This window comes from Diadema setosum, chromosome 1, assembly GCF_964275005.1.
Source record: "Diadema setosum chromosome 1, eeDiaSeto1, whole genome shotgun sequence".
Lineage (NCBI taxonomy): Eukaryota > Metazoa > Echinodermata > Echinoidea > Diadematoida > Diadematidae > Diadema > Diadema setosum.
The window spans coordinates 7,207,292-7,223,202 of NC_092685.1; the positions used below are offsets into that span (position 1 = coordinate 7,207,292).

A 15,911-nucleotide genomic window follows, 5' to 3' on the forward strand; every position below is an offset into this window, starting at 1 on the left:
ATGCCTCTGGTTTTGACTCCAATAGATCTATTTTGTGGTAGGTGTAGTAAAAAAGAAAATAGAAAAAAAATTCTCACTTGAGTTGTTATTTGAATACATGTAGTTTGAACCATTTTGTTTGAACAAGATATTTTGTTTACTCCGTGAAAACCTTTGTAGCACACCATATCACTATTATGTGTGTATTTATTCATTCAATAATTCATTTTTCATTGGAAGAGCACATGTGATTCATCACCAGCTCGTTCAGTTGCGTGTGGTTGATTGCGAGCATGCGAGCGCCAGTCACCGGCGCAGGGCCGGGAGAAGAGTACTGTAGTTGCCATGCGACGAAAGTTGCATACACTGAAATTTCGCTGGGTGAATATAAAGCGCACACGCCGAGTGCACACTTACCTAATGTATGTTATACATAACACCCGACCGAGGCTCGAGTCATCAGCGAAACTAGTTCGCGAAACTCGGTGAGGATGATGGCATTTTAATGCTCCGTTTAACCAAACCATAGTGAAAATATCACGATAACACTATGCCGAAGAAAGCAAAGAAGGGCGGAAAAGGAAAAGGGAAGGGTAAAGGGAAGAAAGGGTAAGTAAAAAATGTTATTTGTAATTTTGAAGTATATGAAGTAACTTCATTTCGACGAAGTATGCTATGTCATTTAAAGACTTGCATGCCTCCCTTTTCAGTCCCAGCCGTCTAAAACCGTGTTAGCTGATCAGTGTTCACTCAAAGTAGTCTTGATCATCTGATCATCATCATCATCATCATCATCATCATCATCATCATCATCATCATCATCATCATCATCATCATCATCATCATCATCATCTTCTTCTTCTTCTTCTTCTTCTTCTTCTTCTTCTTCTTCTTCCTCTACTTCTTCTTCTTCTTCTTCTTCTTCTTCTTCCTCCTCCTCCTCCTCTTCCTCTTCTTATTTTTCTTCCTCCTCCTCCTCTCTTGAACTTGTTGAAGTTATTCTTCTTCTTCTTGTCAGGAGTCGAGTCTGCTTCCTTCAACCTTGAAGATTCTTGCAGATCTTGGTGACGTGTGTCATATTCAAATACTAGACAGGGCCTATCTATAGGCAATAATGGAGGTAGGAAACCTAGGGTGAAAGTGCCATATGTATACAAGGTCCATGTAGAAACTGCCTCAAAACTAGCTCCTGCTGCCTTATGTCTGGCGTCATGTGTCAGCAGGACATGAAGGTATTGACTGAGGAGGCTGTCACAAGATTGTCTGCATGGAAGCCATGGTCTGGGAGGGCATTCCAAGACCTAACCTGTAGTGTTATTATGATGATGCCCATAAAAGTCAAAGACTTGTAGTTGTATATAGTAACTAAAGGGTCATTCAAAGGATGCAATCCTGCGCCTGATGAGTTCCATGTGATGTATCCATGGGGTGGTCAATTTATGCAATCAGGATTAAATTTGTTGTGTTTCTGTTTCTGTTTCCAGTGATCATTGAGTATAGACTTGAGGCATTAACTGATGTTTCCTCGACAGCTTCCACAATAAGGCTACCGTATTTCAAGAATTTACTTGTCTCTGGCTGAAAGAGTTTACCGGTAACCTCTTACTAGCTTGACATCTGCCTTTATACAGGGCTCCACACTAACTTCTATTTTTGGTGGCCCAAAGGCAAACATCCGACCTTTTTTGGTGGCCCGATCAGGCCACCACATTCGTCATTTCTGAAATTTTGGTGGCCCGACGTGCATTTTTGGTGTCCCCGGGCCACCGGCCCACCGTTAGTGTCGAGCCCTGCTTTATACAAGTTACTTAGACTTATGACCCCGTCCCTTGACACTGCTGTGTAGCTTAATCTTTGATAACAAAGAAAACAGCTGGATCAAAATCTTCCATATCATGCAAAATCTTGAACACTTGAATCATATCCAAACGTTTACGTCAGTATTCTAGGGATGGAATCCCCAAAGACTTGAGTCTCTCAGAATATGACGATTTAACTTCAGATACCAACTTTGATGAAGAAAGATTGAATCGGTTCAGAGAAGAACTTACAAAGGCAGAGTGGTGAAGAAAACAAATTGATAGCTACAACCAATCGGGAAGCTGGATTTGTGTCATTACCACGACAATTGCCGTTCCAGCAAGAGCCACTATTAATAGTATTATATCAACTTTTAAATGAAATGGAGCACTGTTGTTAACGTCTAACATGTCTTCACTGACGAATGCATCCTGGCTATGACAGGTTGTCTGTAGATAGATATGCTCTGTAAATTGACTAGATACCAGTAATGTTGCTCAGGGAGTGATTTTCGAACTCAAATTTGAGTAGCAATTTCAGCTGATAAACAATATTTCAAAATAGCATCCTTCACACTTCTGTGGAAGAAAACTGCTACACAAAAGTTAGTTTGTTAAGCAGTTGCGTAAAAATGCATAGCAAACTACGATGCGATGCGAGGAAAATTATTCCCTGTTGCTTACATCAAAACGAAGAGGGAGGCTTGGGTTTTGTACTAATCACAAATGAAAGTTCACATAGGAAGAAAGGGTTTGAACTTTCCCTGCATTGAACCATTGCTTCAGAAATATTCATGCTTGAACACTATCCATTGACTTTGTATGCAAATGCAATTTGTTCTTTCATAGTGATATAAAGTGAAATACTTTTATAGGGAAATGGTGACACACCTTTATTTTCTAAAGCTTAAGAGTTGTAGTTTTTTTTAATGTAGGGGTTGCTCTCTTTTTATTCTTAAACAATGAAAATGAACAGTCTTTTCTTTTATCAAGATCTACTTCATTGCATTTGGCTTCCTGAGAAGTGTGTACTTTGATATCTGGGTTTTTTTTTGTTTTTGTTTTTGTTTTTGTTTTTGTTTTTGTTTTTTTTTAAACAACAGATATTGCATCTGTATCATATTATTGCACATTTATTGTATGCATATCACCCTTGTAGAAAGAAATCAAAGGATAGCAAGAAGTTTACAGACACTGCTCTGGCCCAGGCCAATACCAGACTGTGGGAAGCAAGACTAGCCACTACAGAAAATGCAAGACAGCAGTTCAGAGAGGAAGCCAAGCGGCTGGCTCTGGAGAATGAGGCTCTTGAAAAGAACATGCAGGTGTCTGAAAGAGACACAATTGAAGTTATCACCTACCTGAAGAAAGAGGATCAGACCAAGGAGGAATTGGTATGTACAATATGAACACATAAGATACATATACATGTATATTGCATGCCTTGTCTTCACATCCACGCAAACAACAAACAAACAGACACAACACAAACAAATACATCCAAATGAGTAGTACCGTTCTTTCACAGTGATTATGTGTTGGTTGAGTGCATGGTTGATTGACTGATTGATTTCTCCATGTATTTGTTACATTTAAATTTACTCTACTGCACAAACAATAATGCCATCAAACTCATACCATTACACAAAGTACTCACTTCTTGTTTCTCATGAAATTGTCTTTTCCAGATTTCAAAGTTACAGAAGCAGCTGAAGGACACAAGAAGAGAATCAAGGAAAGATAAACAGCAAATCGTAAGTATAAGCATTGACAGTTTGATGTAGCTGATGTAGTTGATGTAGTTTATGTGAGAATTCTATACTATCATGTGAGTTTTAGTTTGATATTATAATAAGCTACATTTACCAAATTACATACCATCTCAAGTCTTTTAGGACATATTGCGTATGCCCCAAATCATAAATGCTTAACACACAGGACTTTCTATAATGCATGTGACTTATCTGCCCAGACAGATATGCATTTGAAGAAGAAAAATTGAGAGACAGTAATAGTTGTCATCGTATTCCAGTATTGTTGTTTTCTTCTTTGATTTTTGAAGTTTTGCTTATCTCTGTTACATAATACTTATCCTGCTTGCACCTTGTTTTTTGAATTCAGATTGAAGACTTCACAGAGAGATTTCAGCAGCTTGAGCAGGCTCTTAAAGACAAGACAGATGAGGTCAAGATGATGCAGAGTGAGCTGAAGCTGGTGAAAGAGTTCAGGAGAAAGAGAGGTCAAATGCAGAAAGAGTTAGATGAGGTGAGCAATTTGTTCCAAACCTTCTCCCCTCCCACTCCCCCTTCAGTTGTGGTTGAAATTGGCACTTCTTTTAGGTATTACTGAATACAGCAATATAGAAACTGAACATCACAAAGTGCAAATGACATGGTAATGCTGTTCTTGATTGGTTCTTTTTTTTTCTAATCAGGAAAAGCAAATATTTTGTTGTGAAATTGAAGATTCTCTGGTGCATAGTATATCCTTGAATTTGATGACAAATCACACACACAAACACACACACTCAAACAGAAAAACATAACCATCTGCTCTATTCACAGCAGTAACAGTGTTTACCACTTTTCAAAATATTTTTGTGACACATTTCATTAGTAAATATTTTTCATTATGCATACAATTGTCATTGGTTTGTGATTGGCATGCTCCACCACTTCCTTTGCTGTTCTACTATGTAGGACACTCTTCTTCGTCTCTTCTATAAAGCACTTTAAATTGAAACGTAAGTTGCCCCCCAAAAAACCTTGTTTTGAATGAACTTGAAAAAGCAACAGCTGCAGTAAATTCAATGAAATTTGATGAAAAGTGTGGAAGAAGTAGAACCATTCAACAAACATGATGCCCTGTAAGAATAATTTATGATGAATGAATGAGCATACTGTTGTAAAGAAATTGATATCATGAGCACCTATGTTTACTTTCCTACTTAGATCAAAGAAGAGATGTTCCTAACCAACAAGGAGCATCAAGAGCAGCTACAGCGGATGGAACACAAATTCTTTGAGGAGAAGATTCGTCTGCAGCAGGAGGCCAGCCAGAAGATTGCAGAGTTGGCTGAGAGGGCGCACACTGAAGCCATCAGGTAAAACATCATGTAGAGTACCTTGAGGCACACAAGGCCCATCTCCTGGAATCTTGACCCAGTATGTTGCAATGCATGCTTTCAAACAAGTATAGAGAGAATTCCACTTAATCAAACTGTTAATGATGCATTTTGGATCAGACATTTTAACTATGCATGCTTTGTCAAAAGTGGAAGAAAGATCATATACAGTAGATTATCAAAGAGAGTATAATAGTAACATATAAGATGTGCATGTGTATATTTGTATACTGTATGTAGAGCCACTTGTTCAGGTAATGAATCCATTTAATCATTACTGCCATTGTGATGAATCTATTACTGAGATTGTTTAAGGAAGATGGACAATGACATCATCAATTGTTTGTATTTACATTATCCATGCTGTGAAATATTTTTACATTTTCATTCGTCTTTACTGTTTCCTTTTGTGGTTATTTGACAGTAACCTGGATGAAACAACAAGATCAGTGTACAAAGAAAACGTGAGACTGAATGAGGCACTGAACTACCATGTAAAGGAAGCAGATGAGCTGAAGGCAGAAAAGGAGAAGTTACTGACAGAGAACAGTCAGCTGAAAGGAGACAGGGAGCTGCAAGATCAACTCATCCAAGAAAAAGTTGTTGAAAGCAAGAAGCAGAAGAAAGTTATCAAGGAGGTAATTTGTAATGTACAGTCAGTACTGAACTGAAACATTCTCTTATTCTGCTGACTTCTCCATCCCTCATGCTGTTCAGCCTTCTGTTGGAAGCAGCTTTTGAATATGTAGTGAATGTTTGCAAGTTGACCCATTGGAACAGATTTATGTAATTATCAACATTTTGAAGTTGAGGTTGTCTACCTTATGAGTGTCTCCCCTAATGGTAGGCCAATTAGTTGAATTAAGACACAAAATCATCACAATTATTGGGGCATGTGAGCAAGCCACAGGGCAGTTTTCATGGATCATCCCCATTTGAATTTGTACTGCAATCAAACAAGTGGAAAATCAGCCATGGATGTATGAATTGGTTATGGTGTATCGTCCAGCATCTTTTGAATACTGTAAAACATGATATATTCGCATTTAATTTTTGCGAATTGGAGCTGACAGCCTTTTTCATGCCATTAAATTTTCGTGAATTGCCCTGGTGTTCAATGCATATAGTGTAGACAAGAACTTTCGCATGCATTTTAATTTCATGAATCTTGGCGCTCGCGAAATTAAAATGCATGCGAACATTCCTCATTTTACAGTAGTGTCTGAACTTTTGATAAAGGAAGCAACATGACAAAAAAAAGAAAAACACTCACACAAATGTAACACTTTGCTCTCTTATATATCTGGATTTTATACAGCTGCAAGAGAAAGTGTCAAGTCTGGAGGTCTCCCTGAGCCATGTAGTGAAGGAGTTTGAGAGGGAGCAGAAGTCCACACAGCAGCGGGCCCATGTGGAGACCGAAGCCAGCAAGGTGGAAATCGCCAAGCTGATGAGGACGGTGGACATGCAGACCAAGGAGATGAACAAAGTGAAGAAACTGGCCAAGACAATTCTGGATCAGGTGGGAGTTTACTCATTTTGTCAATCATCACAGATTTTTAACATGATATGCAGTAGGCTGTCTTTCCTTCAAGCCGCCCCAAAAGAAAACAAGCAAACCACTCTTTAAATAGACACTAAATATTTTAATAGGAGGGCAAGAGGAAATTCTATGTGAAATTGATTGTGTCAAGGAACGGAACACTGCAACTTTCCCTTGCAACATCTATATCGTACAGGTATCCAGTGTTTCTGTCATGGATTAAAAAGGATGAAACCTCTTTTGTTTATCTAGTTCATGATGCCTACTGCCTCTTAAAATGTGGAGTTCATGCGACAATTAAGTGTGGGCAAGTCCACCGAGACATAAATCAGTTCCATTCTGTCCTTCCCATGGTAATAACAAATTGAGAAAGGCATAAAATCATGTGAAAGATTTTCCAAATTTTGTGCCAGTCAGCTTGTTGCCATCCAGTTCTATGTATTTATATCAATGTGTGACATTTCTCACTTCTTTTTTTCTTGATTTCACCACTCACCACAGAGAACTGAAATGGAGCAGTTTTTCCTAGATTCGCTGGAAATAGTGAAGAAGGAAATTGTTGCCAACCAGTCCAAGTACCTCCGTGATGCGGCAGCGGCCTACCAGAAGAGGATGTTAGAGGCTCACTCAGGCAAGGCAGACTTCCCACGCATCCGCACCTTCAACCAATCCGACAATAGCACCAACAGTGTGTATGCTGACCTTAAGGCAGCGGAGACTTGGTAAGGATTTCAGAGTCGGACTCCAATCAATGACAAGATATTCAATTTGTCTCACTGCATTGATATGTTATTTACACGTTTATACCCAGAAGTTATGACTCTTGTATGCATACATTTGCACTGCAGACACAAAAATGTGCAGTTCACTCTATGACATGATTTGCAGTTGTTATATTTCCCTTTTGATTATGCTACGATACTAAAGTGAAAGGTGGTGATGATAGTTATGGTAAAGTCTAAAAAAAGTTTGATCGAAACAGATTTTTAAGAAGGGTGCAGAGACTTATAAATTCAGTCCAAAGTTTTGTCAACATCCAGTTCTTGAATAGAATATGCACACTGCCAATGCATGATACATTGCTGCACCATATCAGTTTACGTTTTTTTGCCATGTTCAATATACCGGTATCATTGAAATTCCCCTGTCCCCCCCCCCCCCCCCCCCTTTCCCCTCTCTTTACTATGGCTTAAACAGGGCTGGCCTTGGTACCAAGCTGGACATTGGTGACCTGACATGGGAGCAGAGGGAACGAGTCCTGAGACTCCTCTTTGCTAAGATGAATGGGGCCAAGACGGGCCATAGGCCCATCGTTGACCTCAAGCCAACACCAGAACAGAAGCGCCCTTCGTTGAGCATCTCTAACAAGGTCATCATGGAGTCTGCAAAGTGAGTATCTTAGTGTGTAGGGTTGTGTCAGAGTGTTCTCTTTAAAGCTTGACATCAAATCACTGCTGTCAAGTCGACAAGATGTATTCATTTTCCTGTATATCAAAGTGAAGGTTAACTTTTGTGCTAAATTTTGTCATGTGGTATTGTGAAATCAGATGTCTTCGTTGAAGTATGATGGTGCTTTCTAGGCTCTGCCAGAGAGAGTTATTGTTGTCCACTTGAGAGCAATTACAACTTTTCTCTCCCTTTCTTTTTCTTTCATCAGTCTTGCCATTGAAGCTCCGCCTGACAACAAGGATCAGACATTCTTGACACAAGCCGATGTCAGTGAGCCCTCGGTAGCACTTCCTGTCGTCAAGGAATCCACATCCATCGTTGCCATGTGAACAATCCTGCCAGGCTGTATATCTGTTTTTATTTACTGCTGGAAAAAACAACATTTTCTTGGAGTGATGAGCAAAAGAAGAAAATTCATTGTCCAACGATGGCACATACCAACACAGTTTTCATGTGTGAATACGTGGAATTTCTTAATTTGTTGTCACTTCTCACAGACATTTTTAACAGTGATCAATGTCTACCAAGTGCCTTCATGCAAGAAACAAAGTCATAACACGTTCAACATACTTCTAACTTCACCATGACCAAAATACGCACACTGAAAGTGGTAGACAATTGTACAGTTTGTGTGTATGCTGAATGCAAGTACATTGAACAAGCAATATTGCCTCTTGTTTATGCTCTGTGTCATAGCCATGTGTAAACTGTAGTTTCAATGGACTTATATATTCACTACATGTAATTGTTTGTGTATGTAGTTGTGTGCTAGCCACTAAGCGATGACCTTGTGAACAATTCTCCATAGCATGTGAATTAATGATAGAGACTTCATTATACCACTTTGTCTCAGATTTTATATATATTCAAAGCAGACATTTGATTAGAATTACACTTGTCATGTCTTTATATTCACATCATCAATGTGTGGTTTGCCTGCCATTGGGAGGTTGCAAATTTGTTACACCAAGGAGTTATTACTCCTTGGTTATGCTTTTGTATAAATGTTACTTCTTGTACCTTAAAGATATGAACAAAGTATTCTTACCTTCATCTCTGGCGTCACTCTAGCAAAGTAATTATCATTCACCCTCCACACTGACTCAGAATTTTGCTGTGTACATTTTACTGGTAACAGTATACACACGTGTATTGTGATACTACTCTTGTGTTCCCTGGCCTTTTATTATTATGTACTGTTATAGGGTTGTTCAGCATGTTGTAGATGATCTATTCCTACTATGCCTTTGAAAAAAAAAATACATTCTTGAATGGCTGTTTCTGCAATATGATCTGCTAAATTTGATAATTCATGAATTGTGTAAAAGTGTACAAAAGTGAAAAGCATTGCACGGACCATTGCAAAATAACTCTGGGGAAAAGTTAGTCGAAGAAATGAAGGAATAAATTTTCCTTGAGATGTTTGAGGTTCTCCAAACAACAGTGAGTCTAAGAAATGTCCTCATAAACATTGACTTTAACTTAAATGATTTAATGCATTGCATGAGAAAAATCTAACACTGTTGTAGCCAAACTTGTTTTGAATCTAACATGAAATCCTAAATTGGCTGAATTTTTATTAAAAGAAAAAAGGGTCGATTTTTCAGAGTTTGATATGTGCAAGTCATCATTATTGTCCAGACAGTATGGTATCTAAGTTAAATTAATCTATAGCAGGAAAGAAAAAGATTAACAGCTCAATAGGTATTCTTTACTGCATTAATGATGTAGAACTAACTTGAATCTTAATTTGACCAAGTGTTCTGCCCCCTTACTCTAAGTGGCTCCTACCAAAATGAAATGAAGAAGAGAAATGGATGCAGTGTACAGTACAAATACACTTACTTACTATCAACCGTGACCCCAGAGTTTGAAGCTGCATCTTCTTTGGCATGCCTCAGCACAATGACTAGTGAAAGCACTATGACATTTTCTTGTATCTTTCATTTCATGGTGATGAAGCAAGCCAGAAATTGCTTTATGGCTGAGAATAAAACCGTATCAACATTAATTTTGTTTAAGCAGCATGATTAATATCACATCATGACAAAACAAAACTAAACAAGGGCAACTTGACAACTACTGAGAATACCGAGAATCATGTTGTGCATCTACATCCAAGTTTATACAAGCAACCCATGGGTATTCTTTATGTGTTTTACTGAGGGTTCTTTGTAATTCCCAGTATATCAAGACGACTCTTACAGTTACATCTTTCTTTAAAGACACAGCCATTAGAAATCACAATACTATAACTACATGTATTGTATCAACAAATTTGCTTTAAGCTGCATCCATCTTGAGAGAATACAAGGCTTGGTACAGCGACCTCTAAGCGTGTAAATATTGTAAAGTGTATAGATCTAGATATACTATTTTATAACCATTCTGAAGATTTCTAATGGTCTTACTCTGACAGAATGTTGTGTTTCATGACTATTATCTGAAATCAGTTTGGTACAATAAATCTCTCTATGGAAAAAAAGAAAATGTACCCTCCACATTTCATGCTTTATGTCAACTCTGCTGTGAGTATAATATTTATTTTTTCTATTACTCTCTGTTGTAAGTATTCATATTGAAAAGTATTCCAAAAATTGTTTGTCTTTTTGATAAATGACAGTGACTTTGTTTTGGTGTAATACTAGCAGTAATGATAGTATCTATGAAATTACAAACATTACCCTACTGTCTTTTAGCATTTAAACTGTCGAGGATGGACTGATTTTGCTATAACACGCATTTCCCATTGACACCTGCCCGGGTATTCTCGGGACTCTTCTTCAACGGGTTACTAATTATGTACATACTTAAGATCTTAATCTATCTATATGTGTGTATGTGCGTTTGTGTGTACATAAATGCATGGACACAAAATAGTATACCGGTACATTTATGTTCCACACACTGACCTGTACATGAAATTAGATTCTCATGTTTGTTTGTTTTACGGCTGTTTCCAGACTTTCTATCTAGTAAAGCTATCATTTGGGAGAGTATATTCAAATATTGATTATCTGCAGGAGGTGCCAGGAGACCTCTTGCTGTATTGTGATTGAATGCACCTTTAGTCATTTTGTCACCAGAAATGAAGAGGAATAATACAAAGAAAAACAATGAATAGCAAAAACTATCTAATACATTGAAATTAAATGATAATTATGTGTATCTGTCCTTTATGAGAAGCATGCTAATGTTGTGCCATTAGTTCATACCATCCATTTCAAAATAGATCCAGTAGACTATTACAATACCAGGGACTCGATGGAAGGAGACCCCCCCCCCCCTGCATATATATATATATAGCCTTGAGACAAACACATGACAATTATCATGTTAGTAGACCATCACTTTGTGCCAGCATAACAAATTCTGTGCTACTTACACAAAGTTTTGTTGCTTTTTAATTTGATGAGTTGTGTATTGTCAAATGTCTTTATTATAACTTGTTTTCTTTATGGTGCTTAATTGAGCATTTCCTCTTTGCTTGCTTGTTTGTTTGTTGTTGTTTTTTTTTTGTCAGATATTTGATTGGTAGAATTTCTCCAGCTGCAATCCTTATCAGTTTTCATTCCTTTAGCTCTTTCATCTCCTCTTTCTTCTTCCCTGTCGCCTTCTCATCTACATTCTTCTCCTCCTATATACTTCTGTTATGTGTACTCATGAATGAAGAAAATGTTTCCGTCATTAAGAAGCCTTAGATGATTTTTTTTTTTTTTTTTGCAATCTCTTGACACACATTCTGATTATCCAGTAAATTCTCATCATCTGTAGGCCTATAATAGAATCCCAGTAGGGGCCTATGATCTTCACCTAAAATATAGTTGTCGGCTTGCCAGCAAAATTAGCTCAGGAAGGGACACAATTTATTATTATTATTATTATTATTATTATTATTGTTATTATTATTATTATTATTATTATTATTATTATTATTATTGTTATTATTATTATTATTATTATTATTATTATTATTATTATTATTATTATTATTATTGTTATTATTATTATTATTATTATTATTATTATTATTATTATTATTATCATTATTATTATTATTATTATTATTATTATTATTATTATTATTATTATTATTATTATTATCATTATTATTATTATTATTATCATGGGTAAGTGGGTGCTATTTTCCTCAATTTCAAAGCACCCAAGAGGAAAGAACAAGATCTTTATTTCTAAGAAACCTAAAAAATCACTTGTTAAATGAAATTTAGTGATGAAAAGAATATTCAGATGTTTCGTTTAATGTACTTTTATAGTACAGTTACTTTAGAAGGGTAGACCTTGCAATAAGCATCTTAAATATACATGTAGCTATAATGGGAGAACCATTCTCAACTAGCACTTTAGCACTTGTGCTAACTTTTGGTTCCCCCTTTAACAACATTATCTTCTGTTTTCTATTTTCTTTTTGTTTTCTTTTTTTCAGAACCTTTGTCTATGCATATATGGCTATATTACATACTTATTCATTCTCTTTGCCTTTTCAGTGATGAATGTATCACAATGAAACTAAATCAATTACACATATGTATACCACATGTATTCTTATGTAAGATAAATATAAGTATGTAAAACATATGCTTGCATAGCTGTAAGATTAAAGGGATAGTACAGTTCTGGTTGAGGTGAGGATTTAGCTTTTAACGATTTGCGAGATATTCAGAAACCACTCTATGAGATGTCAAAGAGCATGCAATTCTAAGGGGTGTCAAAAGTTTATTTGGTGAAAATCGGTTTTAAAATGGCTGAGATATCAAAAAACAATGTGAAACAAAGAGATCCTATTTAAGGCGTGGCCTGTCGCCTTTTATTATTACCACTTTTGGGGATATCTCAGCCATTTGAAAACCAATTTTTATCGAATAAACGTTGAATCCTCTAGATTACATGCTCTTTCATATTTCAAAAGAGGTTTCTCATCATCTTACTTAGGAATGTTATAAACCTGAATCCCCACCTCAACCAGTACTGTACAGTCCAACCTTGTATATCATTGTATTCTCATAAAAGATTTTCATGTTATTGTATCATGTTATCATATTCACATGTATGTTGTTAATAAACTCAACTCAACTCAACTACCCCCTCCCCCCTCCCCCCCCCCCCTCCCCCCCCCCCCACTGTCAAAATTTATGCAGGTTTTTCGGGCTTTTCCAGCTTGGAAGACCCCCCCCCCCCCCATCTCCATCTATAGCTGCAGTACAAGAGGAAGGCTCAAATTAAATACTTCTGAACGAGGTTTTGAGCTTTCCATGCAGCAGAAATTTCAGGAATCGCTCCCAAATGCCCTTTCTTTCCCAACTGCTTTCTACCTTTTTTTTTTTTCTCTCCCCCAATCTCTCGATCCCTCTATAGGCTATCATTTACTACGTATGCCATAGGCCCCCTATAACGGCCCTCCCCTCCCCCTCCCAACAACTAGATCTATATAACTAGAATGTAGTTCATAACTTCATGTACCTCCAAGCATGGAGCTACCAAAGCGTCCCTTTCCCTGGCCCCTTGACCGAAAGATCGGTCTGTATCTGTCCGTCGGGGAATGTTCCGTGGAGACTGCGTCTGGCTTCACGGATCCCCTCCGTATACAGAGGACAGCGTTAATGGCGAAATAGAAGAGTCCTCCGGACAGACGGATCTTTCTGTCTACCTGCCCCCCCCCCCCCCCCCCCCCCCCATCAGCAGAGAAGTTTTCTGTCATATTGCATGCATGATTGACTACACAAACGAAATGACCCTGGCCCAGTCTGGTCATGCATTGTAAATCACCAAAGATCGTACACCTGTGTACCATTGGCATTGTACGACCTTTGGTATCACACTGAATCTTTGACAACACTTGATGTTGATCGGATGAACCAGTACCGCTCGCGCTCGTAGCTCTGCTCAAGTACACTGCACTACATCGTCGGCAACCTTAGCCCCTGTCGGATTTGTGCAGTGGAACGGAAGATGCTGTTTCCTCGTCGTTGGTAGTGAGGGCGGAATCGAAGGTCAACAGGAAAAAACAAGTGCATGATATGACTAATACAGTACTACTGTGTTGTAAAGAGCAAGCAAAAAGTTTGTCTGGAGAAAACGTCGGACGTTGAACTTGAACAGGAGGGATCCGGAGGGCCCGTCTATGTGGAGACGTGTTGTGAACTTCGCATTTGCCAACGACCGAACGCATGCTGAGGACCGGACAGCTGAGGAGAATCACTGGCATCAGGCTACAGTACCTCCATATGCAAGGCACGATCCCTCACGACGCGGAGATTTGAAAGACCACGGTGAGAATTTGTAGTGCGATCCCTGTTGAGGAACATTAGTTCATGTCTGAAGGTCTACTAGGCTCAACACTTTACTACAAACCATGACTTTCTTAACAAAACGTTAAGATTTTGTTCTGTTGCCAGGCAACCACCATCATCCCTTGTTTGTATCTTTAAGACTTTATACAAAATCTTTATACCATGAAAAGAGCAAGAGGCCTGGCATGGTAACGATTCCTCGTGTAACTGTGTTAAATATTCTAAAATTCATTTCCTTTGTCAGTTTTGAGGATTGCAACAGTGACCAAAATGTCGGGGATGGGTCCAGTTTGCGGCACCCCATCATACCATGCTATGGGATTTACACATAAATAGCGCTATTTTACATGTCAAAATGGGTGGAAATTGATGAAGTACATGCGATCTTGAAAAACTGAAATCGTGAAGGATCGAGATAATGAATCCAAATAAGGCATAATCTTGATATGATATCTACCGCTGCGTGTCCGTACTAAATACAACCCTACCTAACCCTATACCCTAACCCTAGTCCGCGGGTGCACGCGCACTGTGGTGGGGCCTAGGCTATGGTGGGGACTATATCACGATAATGCCCCAAATAAAATGTTCTATCAAGCTGAAAACTAGTTGGACCATCAAAAAATATTTGCTTTTTGCAAAATTTTTAATGTTTGAAGAAATCAGGGGACATTTTTGTGTGGGGTGCTGCAAACTGGACCCCCCTGCCGCAAACCTCTTGGTGGTTGCAAATTTTCTTCATAAAATTGATTATTATGACTAGGGTAATTGTCCACCATACAAAATTGTGATGCAGTGTCAAGAGACCTTTTGGTACCTCTTCCAATAATAATATATATATATATATATATATATATATATATATATATATATATGTATATGGTATATATATACAAATATATATATTAATTGATTTCTGTTGCTCGTTTTACCAGAATACTAGACCCTTGAAAAGGCCTTAACCTGCCGCAAACTGGGTGCGCTACTCTATATACCAGTTTTTTACCAGTACTAGTAATCTAAGAAGTTGCTTCTACAAGTTGTGCTTTGTGTGGCATAGAGTGGCACTACATAGTGTTCTAGCTGTCGATAGGACTACAATTTGTAATGCATGCAAGTGTATGTTGATATGCATTGATCCAGTGTTATAGTGTTAATTATTTTCATTTGAAGCTATGCATGGTTGACAGATGATGCCACTGGCAGAATCTTGGTTCTGTAAATCGAAAGGTTTTTGTGGGCATATCAAATAATCTTAAGAAAGATAGTAGAAAAAATTATAAAATACATGGAACATATTGAGATACAAGTTTTGCCACACAAGTGTCGTTGAGGGTATCATGAATCACACAAGTCAGCATGCATTTGCACTGCATATAGATTTCCACTTCTGCCTGTAAACATGCGACAGATGATATATGGAGGACTTGACACCAAAAAGAAGCACTAGATACTCTCAACTGTAAGAGGCAGAGCATAATTAACTGAACGCCTAGAATGACTTGATTCCTTGCCTTTTGTTCTACCTGTTCTGCTGGACCTTACACCTGCAAAGTGCTGATGTATGATTTACCATCATCAGATTGCACAGTTTACACCTTAAAGACGTAATTTGTCAATCTCTTTACTATGGGAGGGGATCCACCCCCCGTCCTTCCCACACCCTGATACATGCCACAAAATACCATGTCTTGCTACTTTTTTGA

General features: G+C 37.9%; 1 protein-coding gene across 1 annotated transcript; it reads left to right on the forward strand.

Annotated features, from left to right (window-relative positions):
- Nucleotides 1-454: 454 nt before the first annotated feature.
- On the forward strand, nucleotides 455-10,528 carry LOC140233806 (basal body-orientation factor 1-like). The gene is made up of 10 exons (XM_072313904.1): nucleotides 455-588; nucleotides 2,938-3,172; nucleotides 3,467-3,532; nucleotides 3,900-4,043; nucleotides 4,730-4,881; nucleotides 5,327-5,540; nucleotides 6,221-6,424; nucleotides 6,947-7,167; nucleotides 7,643-7,834; nucleotides 8,103-10,528. The coding sequence occupies exons 1-10, from the start codon at nucleotides 530-532 to the stop codon at nucleotides 8,221-8,223; spliced, it is 1,608 nt and encodes a 535-aa protein (XP_072170005.1). The 5' UTR covers nucleotides 455-529; the 3' UTR covers nucleotides 8,224-10,528.
- The last annotated feature ends 5,383 nt before the right edge of the window (nucleotides 10,529-15,911 follow it).

What these genes read in the sequence shown, in the direction of transcription:
- LOC140233806 (XM_072313904.1), top strand. Translation starts at nt 530, where the DNA reads ATGCCGAAGAAAGCAAAGAAGGGCGGAAAAGGAAAAGGGAAGGGTAAA. An exon ending in AGAAGAAAGTTATCAAGGAG is followed by an intron (nt 5,541 to 6,220) that starts GTAATTTGTAAT and finishes GATTTTATACAG; the next exon opens with CTGCAAGAGAAAGTGTCAAG. An exon ending in CTTAAGGCAGCGGAGACTTG is followed by an intron (nt 7,168 to 7,642) that starts GTAAGGATTTCA and finishes TGGCTTAAACAG; the next exon opens with GGCTGGCCTTGGTACCAAGC.